The sequence below is a fragment of the Cavia porcellus genome, unplaced genomic scaffold, assembly GCF_034190915.1.
Source record: "Cavia porcellus strain 051 isolate PalLab524CR breed Dunkin Hartley unplaced genomic scaffold, mCavPor4.1 scaffold_15, whole genome shotgun sequence".
NCBI lineage: Eukaryota > Metazoa > Chordata > Mammalia > Rodentia > Caviidae > Cavia > Cavia porcellus.
Genome location: NW_026947498.1, coordinates 70,336,663 through 70,350,042, shown reverse-complemented (window position 1 = coordinate 70,350,042; position 13,380 = coordinate 70,336,663). Strand labels below are relative to the sequence as shown.

General features: G+C 43.7%; 1 protein-coding gene across 4 annotated transcripts in view; it reads left to right on the top strand.

The window, feature by feature from the left end:
• The window catches only part of LOC100713338 (ropporin-1), a 32,818-nt gene extending 21,016 nt beyond the window's left edge, over positions 1-11,802 (top strand). For 2 of the 4 annotated variants that reach the window (XM_063225105.1, XM_063225104.1), the window contains 4 exons: positions 2,483-2,600; positions 3,816-3,977; positions 10,087-10,262; positions 11,470-11,802. In XM_063225105.1, the coding sequence (XP_063081175.1) occupies positions 2,483-2,600; positions 3,816-3,977; positions 10,087-10,262; positions 11,470-11,536 (523 nt within the window). In that variant the 3' untranslated portion in view covers positions 11,537-11,802. The remainder of the gene's footprint in view (positions 1-2,482; positions 2,601-3,815; positions 3,978-10,086; positions 10,263-11,469) is intronic. The other 2 variants (XM_063225106.1, XM_063225108.1) reach the window with 1 other exon arrangement.
• The last annotated feature ends 1,578 nt before the right edge of the window (positions 11,803-13,380 follow it).

Sequence of the window (13,380 nt, the reverse complement as noted above, 5' to 3'; positions counted from 1 at the left end):
TGGGAAATTGGGCTGCAAATTAACTTGCCTTTCCCGGGTTTAAACTTGGACCTCGTTCTCCTGTCTCACCGCTAGATGGCAGCCGTGCACCTGGGGGAACCTGGCGCTGGCCTTCGGGTGAAAGGACAGGATGCCCAGGCTGGCGCCCTCCTTAGAGAGACACCTTCCTCCCAGCCTGCGACTCTCGCCTTAGCTCTCACCAAAGACACTTTGTATCTCGTCTTTGGGGGAAATTGTTTTTTAAGTGTTTCTTTGAACGGATCTGTTGCCTGAACAAAAAGATGCTCACAGTCCCATGGGATTCTGGAGGTGGAGGAGGCAGAGAGGACCCAGCCGGCCAGGCCTGGCTGAACACTGTGTGCCTGGAGCACAGGCCAGAGAGGCTACCTGGCCCAACAGTTTCTGGCCGGCACCGAAATCTCTCAGCTATGTGACTGCTTCTTAGACAAACGCAATGCTGGACAGCGGACAGTGAGGGCTGGGGCTGCAGGCAGGAGCTGAAAGCTAATTAGACCAGCTGCACCTTTCTGGGACTGCTTTTTTTCCTTACTAGTGCTTCAGGGGGACAGGGAGGAAGGGAAGAAGGTGGAGCCTGAGCGTTGGGGAAGGGACAGGCTGACGGGGTATATATTGAGCAGATGGGGCAGGGAGCCCCCACACCTTTCAGAACTCACAGAATGCCACCATGCAGCCTCGCAGAGCCTCGGCCAGTGCTCAGGTGCTCCTGGGCTGGGCAAGAGGCAGCTTTTAGGATGGAAGGAAAGTGAGTCCGTGGGCCATAACAAACAGGCCTAAGTGCATCCGCTTGGCCTAGTAATAAATCCTGTTTGGTTTTTCCACTCTAATTTTTAGACTCTAAGATTAGACATTAGCATCAGAAGACTATTTCTTGTGGCATAATCATATAGACTGTTTTATACTACACAATAGCTTTAAAACTGCATTTTGTTGTTCTCATGCTGTTGTAGAATAGGAAAAGAGTGACATTTCTTGATATCGTCTTTGACATTTATAGGAGAAAACATTCCACTGTTGTAACCTTGTTTGCTCCTGTATTGTGTGGTGTGCTACAAATTTTTTAGGCATCTGGGCAGAATCAGTTTGTGCTGTAACTATGATGAAAAAGAACGTGACCCGTGAGCCTCATCGTCCTGTTCTGACACAAAAAATCACTTAGCAGGTCATTTTATGTGACTCGCAAACTTGTAGCATTTTAGAAGATAAAACTTCACAAAGTGTTTCCAAGACAAAATAGGTATTTAATTCATCACAAGTAAGAGTTTTCCCACATACGCGCTGTCACTGAAGAAGCACCTATCAGGCGCCAGCAGGGCGTATACTTATTTGTACTGTAGTAGGCATGTGTGACAACACAAATTTGCTATTCATAACCGTGAAATTGATTGCAAATGAAACTCAATCGGAGGACTAAATCCATGACTCTAGTTCATGTCCATGTTGTCTAACCAATTGCACTGAAAAGCCCAATGATACAGATTGCTGAGTGTCACTCTTCACCTGGAGAGTCAGCTCTGAAGAACGGCATAGCTGATCCCCAAGTCTGGCAGTAAAGCCTAAGGTCCTTATGGCCCTCCAGGTGTCCCTGCACCCACACCTACCCCAAAACTGACCTGTCCAGAGCTTTCTGGGGTTGTTAAAGGTGCACTTTAACAATCAAGGTCCCCAAGAGGGGACTGAAAGTTACTGTTTCAGTTCATGTAGCTTTCTCTGTATCTTAGAAGTATCTATGCACCTTCCCAGCTGCAGACACCCCCTTCGATCCCTTACCAGCCTGATGCAGCCCTCAATCTGCTTTCCACAAAATCCATTCCACAAAGCAGTGAGGAGTAAGCATCACTGACAAATTTGAAGGACAAAAGAGAAGGGTTTTGCTTCTCTGCACCACATAATGTTTTTAACCATTTGGCCTCCTGGACCTCCACCAGCGCCCCCACAGCCTGTAGGCTCCTCAGCTCTTTCCTCCTGCTGGAAACCCTGCCTTACTCCTGGGGGCTCTTCAGGGCACCCTTTCTCGGACGAGTCATTTTAGTTCCCCTGCAGCTCCTCTTCCCCACCCCCTGCCTGATATCAAACACATACATGCATATGTATGTGTTCTCTTTAGAGGTTGTGTGTCTCCACGTGTGTATATAAAACATTTCTGAGGGAGGCCTGGGAAAGAATGATGTGACCTACTATGCCCCTGGTAACTGCATGCCAAACTTTTGTTGGTTATTCTGCACCTTAGAGAAGAACAAATCTGTTTATTTCCCTTGTGTTCACCATGCTCTAAGTGGCAAATAACACAATCAGGCTTTCACCATATATGAACAAAGTGAACATGGTGCCTAAAACTTAAACACTTCATACATGTTTTTTCTTCTGCTCCCGTCCTTTGAAAAGGGAGAGGGAATTATTAAGGCAGCCACGGGTCCCTGGACTATGGGATGCACCCCCACCCTGCTGGCTTTCGTTCCTGCAGGTACTTTGAGGCCCTGGCTCGGGGAGAGATTCCTCCAGTGCGAGAACGGTCGGAGCGAGTCCTCCCGTCCAGCTGTACAGAACTGACGCCTGAGCTGTTGAAGGTCCTACACACTCGGGTGAGGTCCTCACAGCAGCACTGAGGCGCGTGTGGGATAAAAGCCATCTGTCCCCCTGCCAGTCAGCTGGCCACTGAACATTACCTAAAATACACTCAACCTTGATCTAAAAGGAAGCATTTCCTTAGAATAGGCTGTGAGGGTGAGCTGCCATGGGGTCCCTGCAGGTCTCCCCAAAGCTGCTCCTGTGGATTTCCCCCCAAACAAGCAGAATGTCAGAGGCTTAGTGCAGGGTTAACTCTTTTGTTTCCTGAAAAGAAAGGACAGCAGTTTCTCAACGAAATCTCTCTGATGGGCCATAATATGTGGCTGATCTGTTCAGATGGGGAAGACTGCAGTTCCCTGTTATCCTGTGTACAAGGTATAGGGCTTTTAGGGAAATCCTGACTCTCTCCACAGCCACACCTCCTGGGACTTGCCCAGGGAATGGAAGGGGAACGGAGTATGAGAAAATGTGTGGTCTGCCCAATTCCCAGGAGATATGGAAGACACCACCATCCCTGACCTCCAGTCACATACAAAGAGGTCTGATGCTGGATTGATTTGGCGACTACCTTGGTCCTAGTGTCTTAGCAACTCATCAGAATCAGAGGGCTAGGAAAGGTGCTGAGCATTGCACTGGAGCATCTGTGGCCTCATCAAATTGTTGGCCAACAACCCGCCATCCACTCCCCATCTTCTTACTGCCATCGAATTCCTGTGCAGAACCTAAGATGAAGCAATATTAGACATTTAGGCTAAATGCCCATTCCTAGGAAAACGGGAGGGATACCCTCAAAGTCTTGTACAAATAATCCGGTGGGTTCTGGAGCAGAAGACTCAATATCTTGTTCATATGTCTCCGCTAATCAGTGATCTCAGGTCTCATTAGTGATCATCTGCCTGTGTGTTTGTTTTTGACTATCCTATGTGCTAAACAGAGACAACCCAGGAATAAAGCAGATTACAAAAGCATCAGGAAAATGAATTAAAATGTAAATACATACCTTTGCCATAATTCTGACACCTGGAGCTAAAACATATTAGATTGTATCTCAGCAAGCTCATCACCAAGCTCATCACCAAGCCCTGGAGAAACAGGGCCCTCTGGCCTCTCCCACACCTCCTCCTGTCCCGTCCGCGTGCTGGGGAACCCAAGCTTAGCCTAGGGGCTGCTTCTCCCTGTGTCCCCCCTTCCCTCCTCATCCTCTCTCTCGTGTCTGACCCTGCCTGCAGGTTGGTGGCAGACTGATCATCCATGCAGAGGAGCTGGCCCAGATGTGGAAGATGCTGAATCTCCCGACTGATCTGTTTAATAGTGTGATGAATGTGGGTCGCTTCACAGAAGAAATTGAGTGGCTGAAGTTTTTAGCCCTTGCTTGCAGCTCACTTGGAGTTGTAAGTTTGCTTTTTCTTTTCTTTCCTTCTCTCTCTCTCTCTCTCTCTCTCTCTCTCTCTCTCTCTCTCTCTCTCTCCCGTTTTCCTTAAAGGAAAAGCTTTCTGTGGGCCTGGAAGGCCCGTGCATCTGTACACATGGTCTTCTCCATGGCTGATGATGAGCACACCTCGTCTTCCCTTGGAATTCAGATCATTTCTGTGCTTGTCAGCAGGACACAGAAGGTAGAAGAGAGGCTAGAAAAACTGTCAGACTCTGAAAGAGTTAGCTGAAATATGGCTTTTTGGTTCTTTGTTTTTTTGGGTTTTGTTTTGTTTTGTTTTTTTGAGTCAGGGTCTCATTATGTAGACTATAGGCTGGTCTTGAACTCACTTTTGTAGACCAGACTACTCTCAAACTCACGGTGATCCCCCTGCAATCCTGAGTGGAGTTATAGGGCTGTAGCACCATGTCTGGCCTAGCATGACTTTTTGATTGTTTGTTAATTTCAGTCATTAGTTTCATGTTCATTTTTACGTCACTCACCCCCTTCATTCATAATTCCTGACAATACAGAAGAGTCAGCTGTGCTTATCTATGGGTTCCATATTGTAACCCCAAATAGTGTGTACAGTCATCCAACTATTGTAATCCCTTTTGTAGTCCTCTTCACAATCCAAAAAAGTATATTTACAATCCATTTGAGATGTTATTGGAATCTTAGCAAGTTAATGCCAATCTGTCACCTTCAATGAAACCCACCGCAAGAGTAAAGACACCAAGACATGTTCCAAGTTAAGGGCAGCCAAGGGGTCCTAAATCTAATCCCCATGAGGATGTGCAGACAAAGGCCCTGATCAAGGCCTCTCCCAGAATTTATTAACCTGTGAAGAAGGGGGTGGCTGGAGGATGAGTGACAGTGAGGATGGCGGGAATTATGTGAGTAACTTGAGCTGGCTGGCCAGGTAGGGAGAAAAGCATCTCTGCAAAATGCAGGGTTAAGGATATACAGAAGGATCAATTTGCATAATTCGTTTAAGGTAGCAACTAAATTGTTTTTGGAGGCTGTTGCTTTAGTTTTTGATGTGTAAACTATTGTGCCCTTGAGTCATAACCTCTATACCTTGAGGCTCATACCCAGTTGACAATTCTGGGGCTGACTGGCTCTAACATGCCACTGTGTTTCATACCTTTTATAGAGAGCACTAAGCAAGGAAACAGGATGTCTGATGGCTTTAGAGATTACATATCAATACCTCAGCTAGGCTTGTTTGCAATGTTTAGAGCCAATTAAAGAAAAATAATACCATAGCCAGCTCTTTACATATTAGTATTAAAAAATCAGTCCGGATATAATCAAAGTTGTGGCAATTGTTTTGCATTTAAGGGGAGTCACTCCAGTAATCTCCCGTTTTCCAGATACCTAGTAGAAGAGCACCACTATAGACTTTTAGAAATCTATAGAAAACTATCAGATAAGCTCATTGTACACCAAAATGTTGGATCCTACCTCTAAGCAAGAAAAGAGAGGATTATAGTCAGGATATCACCATAATGGAGAGTATTCATACAAATTCATGCCTTTTCCAAATTTGACCTGTTTAACGAAAAGAAAAGTCATTTTCTTGTTTTGAAGCCAAAGATGCTATATACATTGAAAGCTGAAATATCTTACCTATAGACTGACTCTTGTTAAGCACTGTTATAACTTAAAGGAAATGACTCGGAAATGAATCACAAATGTGATTTTTAAAATCCCTGAAATAATGCAAGTTTAAGAATTAAATCATTGACTATGCTCAAATGAATGGTATGAAAAGATACTTTGAATTGCTTAGCATATCTAAACATGATCTTTTTTTCTTCTTAAATATGCTTAAAACACAGAGCTGACATTTTTATTTCTGAGTAAATGGAGCAAAAATAATGTAGTCCAACTTTTCTTACGAATTTCCCCTGCAATCTTCATCACAGTCACTTCTTTAGGAAGAAGGAAAGCAGAGACTATTTGCCATGGGTATTTTCTTCGTCGTCCTTTATAGCAATATTGTATAATGAAAAAATTACTGTCTTCAAGAGGAGAGGAAAATGGAGTGGGTCAGGGCATATGAGCTCACTTCTGTGCTGTTACAGTGGCACTGAGGAGCCCTAGTGCCCCTGCCATGTTGTGTCATCTGCAGGCGTTGGTGTTCCCTTCACACCTGGGGGATGTCTGGTTACTCCTGTCCCCGGGCCCCACAGAGCAGGAGGAAGCCTCCCCTGAGGGGGCGCACTGCACAGTAGCTGATTTCCTCTGACTGCCTGCCTCCAAATGGGGAGGGGAAGCCATGTGATGAATATTTCCTTCCTTCCTTCCTTCTTTCCTTCCTTCCTTCCTTTCCTTTCCTCCGCTCCTTTCTTTCCTTTTCTTCCCCTTCTCCTCCTCCTCCTTCCCCTTCTGACAGGGCAGGGTCCTTCGGTATCGTGCTGGTGGTGGTCAGAGAGAAATTAGGCATGGGGTTGATCAGTGTTATGGTCAAAAGCTTACGTCCCTTACACGCTTGTATGTTGAAAACTAACTCCCAAGATGATGATATTAGGCAGTGAGGCCTTTGGAAAGTGACAAGGTCATGAGTGTGCAGCCCTTGGGAATGGGACTTGTGGCTATAAAAGAGACACCCTGTTTGTCCCTTTCTCCATATAAGGATAGTAAAAAGGTACCTTGATCTTGGACTTCCTAGCCCTCAGACCAGTAAGACATTTCTGCGGTCTGTAAATTATTTGTTCTAAGACATTTCTTACAGCAGCCCAAACGGACTGAGGCAGTCAGATTGCTACCGCCTAAGGAAAACTTGAATTCGAGTTAATCTGTATATGCTGAGATGCAAACCCAGGATTTCCTGGCAGATGTGACATTGTGCCACCTAGTTCACTCCCAGTAGAAATTCCCATGGCAGAAGTTTTACTCAAGTTGCTGACAGGAGCATGGGCTCCAGCCCCGCGCTCTCTGGCTCTGACGGGCATGGTTCCAGATGCTACGGCAGGGGGACCTGTACCCCGCATCCCTTTCTGAATGCCGCCTCCAGCTGGACCCTGCCACTTCCTGCTCCCCTGAGACTGACTGTAACAAGGAAGCCCCTGAGGGTCCATAGGGACCAAAATGGAGGCTAGGCACTGGGAAGCAGGACGAACATGTTCAAATGGGAAGGGAACAAGGAGGGAAAGGGGATTTCAAAAAGAATCAAAGGAAAAAAATTGGAAACAAAGCTTCTGTAAATAGGAAGGAGAAGAAGAGTTGAAGGGAGGGGAGGAAATGCAAAAAAAAAAGAATTTAAAAAGTATTGAGAAGGCAGATTTTTGCACTCAGGGTGAATGATTTGGGGATGACAATGCGTAATGTATGTTCCGTTGTTGCCCTCTAATTGATGTGTTTAAAAAAAAAGAAAAAAATTATTTTTGTTTTTTGTACCAGGGATTGAACTCATGACCTCACACTTGCCAGGCAGGCACTTACACCACTGAGCTAAATCCTGGCTTTGCTTATGTTTTAAAATTCTGATTATTTATTTGTAATGTTAATAACTAACTTGATCTGAATTATCTGTTTTTTGATGTTCAGTGATAAACCTGATTATAGCAGAAATACAGTACTTGAGTGGTAGATCTACTCATTTGGTTAAAAGAAATTGTACCTACAATCTATAATAATGCACTGTATACCAAAAGAAAGAAAAAAAGAAGTTGAATTAAAAAATTACAAGGGAAAGTTTGTGGGATGGATAAACGTGTGCCTGAAGGATGACCTACATTGTGTTAGCAGGCAATATATCTTCTGAGATTTACACATCCAGGTTTAAATATGAAACAGGATGTTTGGGGTTACCACTGTGGCACGGGTCTCCACCTGACAAGGAGTCTTATGCAAGAGAATAAAGATCTCTATTTTAGACTTATTGAATCTTTAAGAATATTTACAACCCTATGAAGACATCAGAATTGAAGGCTTGTTGTTTGAATAGTCAGTGAACAGTGGCCCATGGGGTTGAAATTTCCTGCTGTGCAGAGCCTGCAGGGCTGCTCTCATGAAGCCTCACACACTGCACCGTGTAACTGGCAGCCATTTACTCTCTGGCAGTTCTGGGGACCCAAAGTTTGAGATCAAGGTGTCAGCATTTCATTCCCACGGTGTCCCTCTGAGCCCTGTGTCTGGTCTCACTCTGTCTTGGTCTCTTCTTCTGATAATTACCTGGATCATATGGGTCAGGGCTCATCCTCATGAGTTCATTTTAACTTCATTCACTTTTTTAAACATTTTATTTTGTGGAAAAAAGGTAAAACAATTTAATAACAAAATAATAGAAGAATAGTTAATATATTACATGCTGTTATCTTTTCATTCACTTTTTAAAGTTCTTTCTCCAAGTAGAGCCATACTCTTGGGTTCTGGGGAAGGGTACTTTAGCCTATAACAGCACCCCAAGGGTGAGGATGACACAGCAAAGAAAGTAAGGGTACAGGGCATTTTTAGAGGAGCAGAGTGAGTGTGGATGGAAATTATGAAGTTCAGTGCACACACTGAAGCTTTCAGCTCCACCCCAAGGCATCTCATGTCGACCGCATCTCATGCCCGTGCCTGCCCAGCCCCTTGATGGCCTCATGTGTGGCCACCTCCTGACCCTCCAGAGCAGGTGGAAGGACCCTGAAGGATGCTCCATACAGCACTTGTCAGTGCTTCCATGAGAGAGCGCTGTTGGCAGGGCAGAGTAAATGGAAGGAGCCTGCTGCAAACCCAGTTGCTTTGACATCACATTAAATTATTGCACACTGGAGATTCTATTTCTTACAGTATGTTGGTTAAATGGAAATAAACAAAATTTAAATATTAGCTCAATGAAAACAAATACTAATTAACATAAATACCATCAAGTCAAACTATCCCGCCAGAAAGATGGGCAAGTTTATCTTCACCCTCTTATGTGTCTTGACACACAGACCTGGTGGCCCTGAGTTGTGGCCACCACCATTAAAAAGGCACCTAGACACACAGTGTATCCAGGAGGACAATGAGAGCAGAACAGCAGCGCCGTCTGCCAGGGAAGAGAAGTACTCTTTGGCCAGTGGTGGTAGTGGGAGACATTCCCCACAGGTCCCCTGAGTTCATAGCTCAGGACTGACTTCCTCTGAGGGTGTGCAAGGGATCTGCACCTCATCAGTTCTGGGAAACCACCAAGACATATGTACTGACCTGTCCTTGCTAATTCAGAGCTAAACAGCCTTTTAAATCATTCCTTTCCTTTATCCTATCGTTTCCTGACTCTCTTCACTCCTAGGTATATGCCAGGGCTAGATATATTTAAAGACATAGGATCCATTCTGAGCACCGTCTTTAATATTTAAGTTGATTGGGCAAGAGCATTTCCTTCTGTGCAACTCTTCAAATAAAACTTCTGGCACTCAACATCTATTCATTTCCCCCGAGAACACCAGAGTTACTCTTATGGAATTCAGACTACGTGATTTAAGAAAAATGGGTAGATTCTGATGTGCAGGGTCACTTTCCAGCATTTATAGCTGTACCTACAGGTATGTGATTCTTATCATCTTCTCTTCTATGGCATTATGCCAAGAACCTTCCTGGATTATGGGCTAGGTGAGTTACCTTAGCCCTTTACAGATAAAATTGGATACCAGGGATTTAGCTCAGTGGTGTAAGCTCCTGCCTGGCAAGCATGAGGTCATGAGTTTGATCCCCAGTACAAAAAAATACAAAACAAAACAAAACAAAACAAAAAAACAGAAATAATTGGAGGGCAATAATAAAAAAAAATAATTCTAAACATATAGAATGTAAAACCAATTCCCCACCTGCAGAGGTTATTCTGACTAAAGTGACAAATATATATTAAAAGTATACCACGGTCCATAAATTTAACTCCGTGAGATAGCCCTCCAACAGAGAAAGGAAAGAAAAAAGATATCTAGTAGCTATTTAATGGTTTTAGAATGAATTAAATGACATTTGAGTGTAAAAACGTCAAACTTTCTAGATTCTTAACGTCATGACTTCATTTTATGGGAGCACTTGTATCTGAATTGATCTCGGGAACCGAGCCTGGAAGAGTGACTTTCTCATTTTATCTTCCTGTTTTATAGACCATTGCCAAAACTCTCAAGATAGTCTGTGAAGTTTTATCCTGTGACAATGCTGGTGGGCCTCCCCGGATCCCTTTCAGCACTTTCCAGTTTCTCTACACATACATAGCTGAAATAGATGGGGAGATCTCTGCGTCCCATGTCAGCAGAATGCTAAACTACATTGAACACGAAGTGTGAGTAAACGTCTACCAGCGGGGAGTGAGAGCACACTGTGATAAATAATCTTGCAGGTCGAGCTAGAGGGAGGCTGCTACTACACGTGGTCCCAGCTTACAGTGGCTTCACTTGTATTTTTACAGTGATGTAGAAGCATTTCCAGTTACTAGAAACTAACTTCAGATTTTGAAGTTTGGTCACTGCCAGAGCTGGAGATTTACAGTGCAATAACCTGCATAGTAAGATGCGAGCTGCAGCTCTCAATTAGCCAGGCTCACGATCTCAGTGGAAAACAATCAATACTCTTCAGTATTCGCATAACTAAATTATGGCGTGACAGTTTGAGCTGGGCATGGTGGTGCACTCCTGGAATCCAGCAACTCAGAGGCTGAGGCAGGAAGATCATAGGTTTGAGGGAAGTCTTGGAAACTTAGTAAGATTTGGTATCAAAATAAAAAATAAAATGAGCTGGGGATGCAGCTCAGTGATAGAGCACCCCTGGGTTCAATCCCTAATATGGCATTTTAAATTTTTAAAAATACATTTTCGACCTATGATATTTTCAACTTACAATGGATTTGTCAGGAAATTAAAAAGCAGCATTTGCATATCATACTGTTCTGGGAACACAGAAAAAATTGTGAGACGTGAAATATGATCTGAAGGCTGCCATGATGGCACACGCCTATAAACCCAGCACTTGGGTGGATAAGGCAGGAGGATCACCATGAGTTGGAAGCCAGCATGGGCTCACATTGTGAGGGAGCTCAAGGCCAATCTGAACAGCGTAGCAAGACCCTGTCTTAGACTCCCCAACCCCCCCCCCAAAAAAAGATCTCAAGAAGATGAAGAAAAGGAAAGAGTGGTATAGTTAGACCAGTGGTTCACAGAAGGCCGACAGCAGGAGGAGCAGCAGCACCAGGACAGTGTCAGAGATGCAGAATGCCAGGCTGCACCTTGGACCTCTGGATCTGAGTGTGAGGGTGGAAGCCCAAAAGTCTGTGCCCTGGCAAGGTCTCTGGGTGCCCCTGGCTCAGCCAGGTTTGAACAGTAGAGGAGGAAGGAGAAGGGAGCCTGGGGGTGGGGGGCAGGCAGTCAGCAGATAGAGGAAAAGTTAGTCGGACAACAGCAGCAGAACTCATTTGGAGTGAGTTGTTTACATATTGCCTTTCTTAAGATTAACTGTTAAGTGAACTATTCCCAAATATCTATTTTCCCAAACAGAATTGGTCCTGATGGTTTAATCAAGGTGAATGACTTTACTCAAAACCCCAGGGTTCGACTGGAATAAAAATGCAGTGAATTTTGGCAATTTTAAAGGAAGATACAGAGATGACTGTGCTTCGGAATGGCTGAGCCCAACACACCATCCAAAGTCAGTTTTCTTGTACAACCGATACACACTAATAAACATATGAAATCAGAAATGTATGGAATTGAGATGTAAAATTGTCAGAACAAAACACCTATGATATCAGGATATTAGTATTCTTCCCATGTGAATACTGAATAAAAGCAGCCTGTAGAACCTGCACTGAAGACGTATCTCAACCCAAAGCCAGACTGGACTGTTACTTTTTTTTTTTTTTTTTTTTTTTTGGTCTTTTTCATTTTTATCAATACCGGGGATCGAACTCACGACCGCCTGCTTGCAAGGCAGGTGCTTATGCCACTGAGCTAAACCCCCAGCCCCTGGACTGTTACATTTTAACAGGAAGAACACTAGCCAGACAGTTTCGATGTGTTTTAATGGTGAGGGGTAATTTAGATGGTCTTTTACATGGTCAATCAAGTTTTCACCAATTCGTCACCCTTTATTTCTTCACTTGTCCATATTTATTGAGGTTAGTCGCATGCCAAGAATAGGGTTTCCAAATATTATATAAGACAGTCAGCTGAATTTGCATTTCAGATAAATATTTCATGATTTGTTTATTTGCTTTCCTAAACCTGATATCTCTATCCAGGAGCTCTGCTGGTTTCTGGGTGTATACAAATAGATCAGTTATGAATTCTCCCTTCAAGGAGTTCACAGTCTAATACTAAGACATGAGCATAAATCACTTAATGCAAGTGGCCCCGAGAAGTAATAACTATAGAAGTTCCCAGATATTAGTATTAAAGAAGCAACATCAACAGAGTTTTCTGAAGCACCACATATGAAATGGGACCCTTCAGGGAAAATCCCTTGCATGAGAGTAAGACCTTCTGACACGATTGTCCAGATTTGTCTTTTTTGAAGTAGCAGATGAGGTGGACAGGCCAGGAGCATTGTTCTAACACCAGATGTGCCGAGTCACTGGGTCAGCCTTTCTACCCATAATACTATTTCCGCATAGAAGTTTTTGCTAAAAAACAAATCACACTAGCTTGGATGTATGTATCTCTCTACACTCACTGATGAGCAATTTGTCTTCTTGTTTCTAAAGATAAAAGGGCACTATGATAGAAAGTCACCGTGAGCCTCAATTTCTGCCTACAGTGAAGCAATTAAAGGGGCTGACACAAATTCTTTACCCAAATCACCGGGTTGCACCTGCAGTGGGTGGGCAACCCTGCCTACTGCCTGCCTTTCTAGCTACTGTGGCCCCTCATCTCAATCCCTTCTGTGATCTAAAAGTTTGAAAGGCAGAAACACTGCAGGTGGAATCTGGCACTGTAACTCAGCAGGATGAGAGAATGAATGAAGGCTTAATTTGCCTCAGTCTCTTGGTATATCAGCTTTTCTTTAGTGTGAACAAAGAAATCTATCTTGCCTAGGAATAGGGTCTAAACTGGTCAGAGGAAGGAACCTAATTTTGGCAGGTCCTAAATAACAAATTAAGTTTGTAAACATTACAAAAGTGAGGGGCTGGGGATTTAGCTCAGTGGCATAAGTGCCTTCCTTGTAAGCACGTGGTCATGGGTTCGATCCCAGGTACTGGTAAAAAAAAAAAATTACAAAAGTGAAAAGATTTCCTACATTGGGAACCCAGATTGAAATCAGAAGTAATCTCAGTATCCCTGAATGAATAAAGCTAAAAAAATTAGTCATGAAGTGTATACTGGGCACAGATATGAAGTTTTTGATAATAACTTCTTAAGTTATGACTAAGCACAAGTGCATCTTTTTTTTTCAAATTCACTTTATTTCAA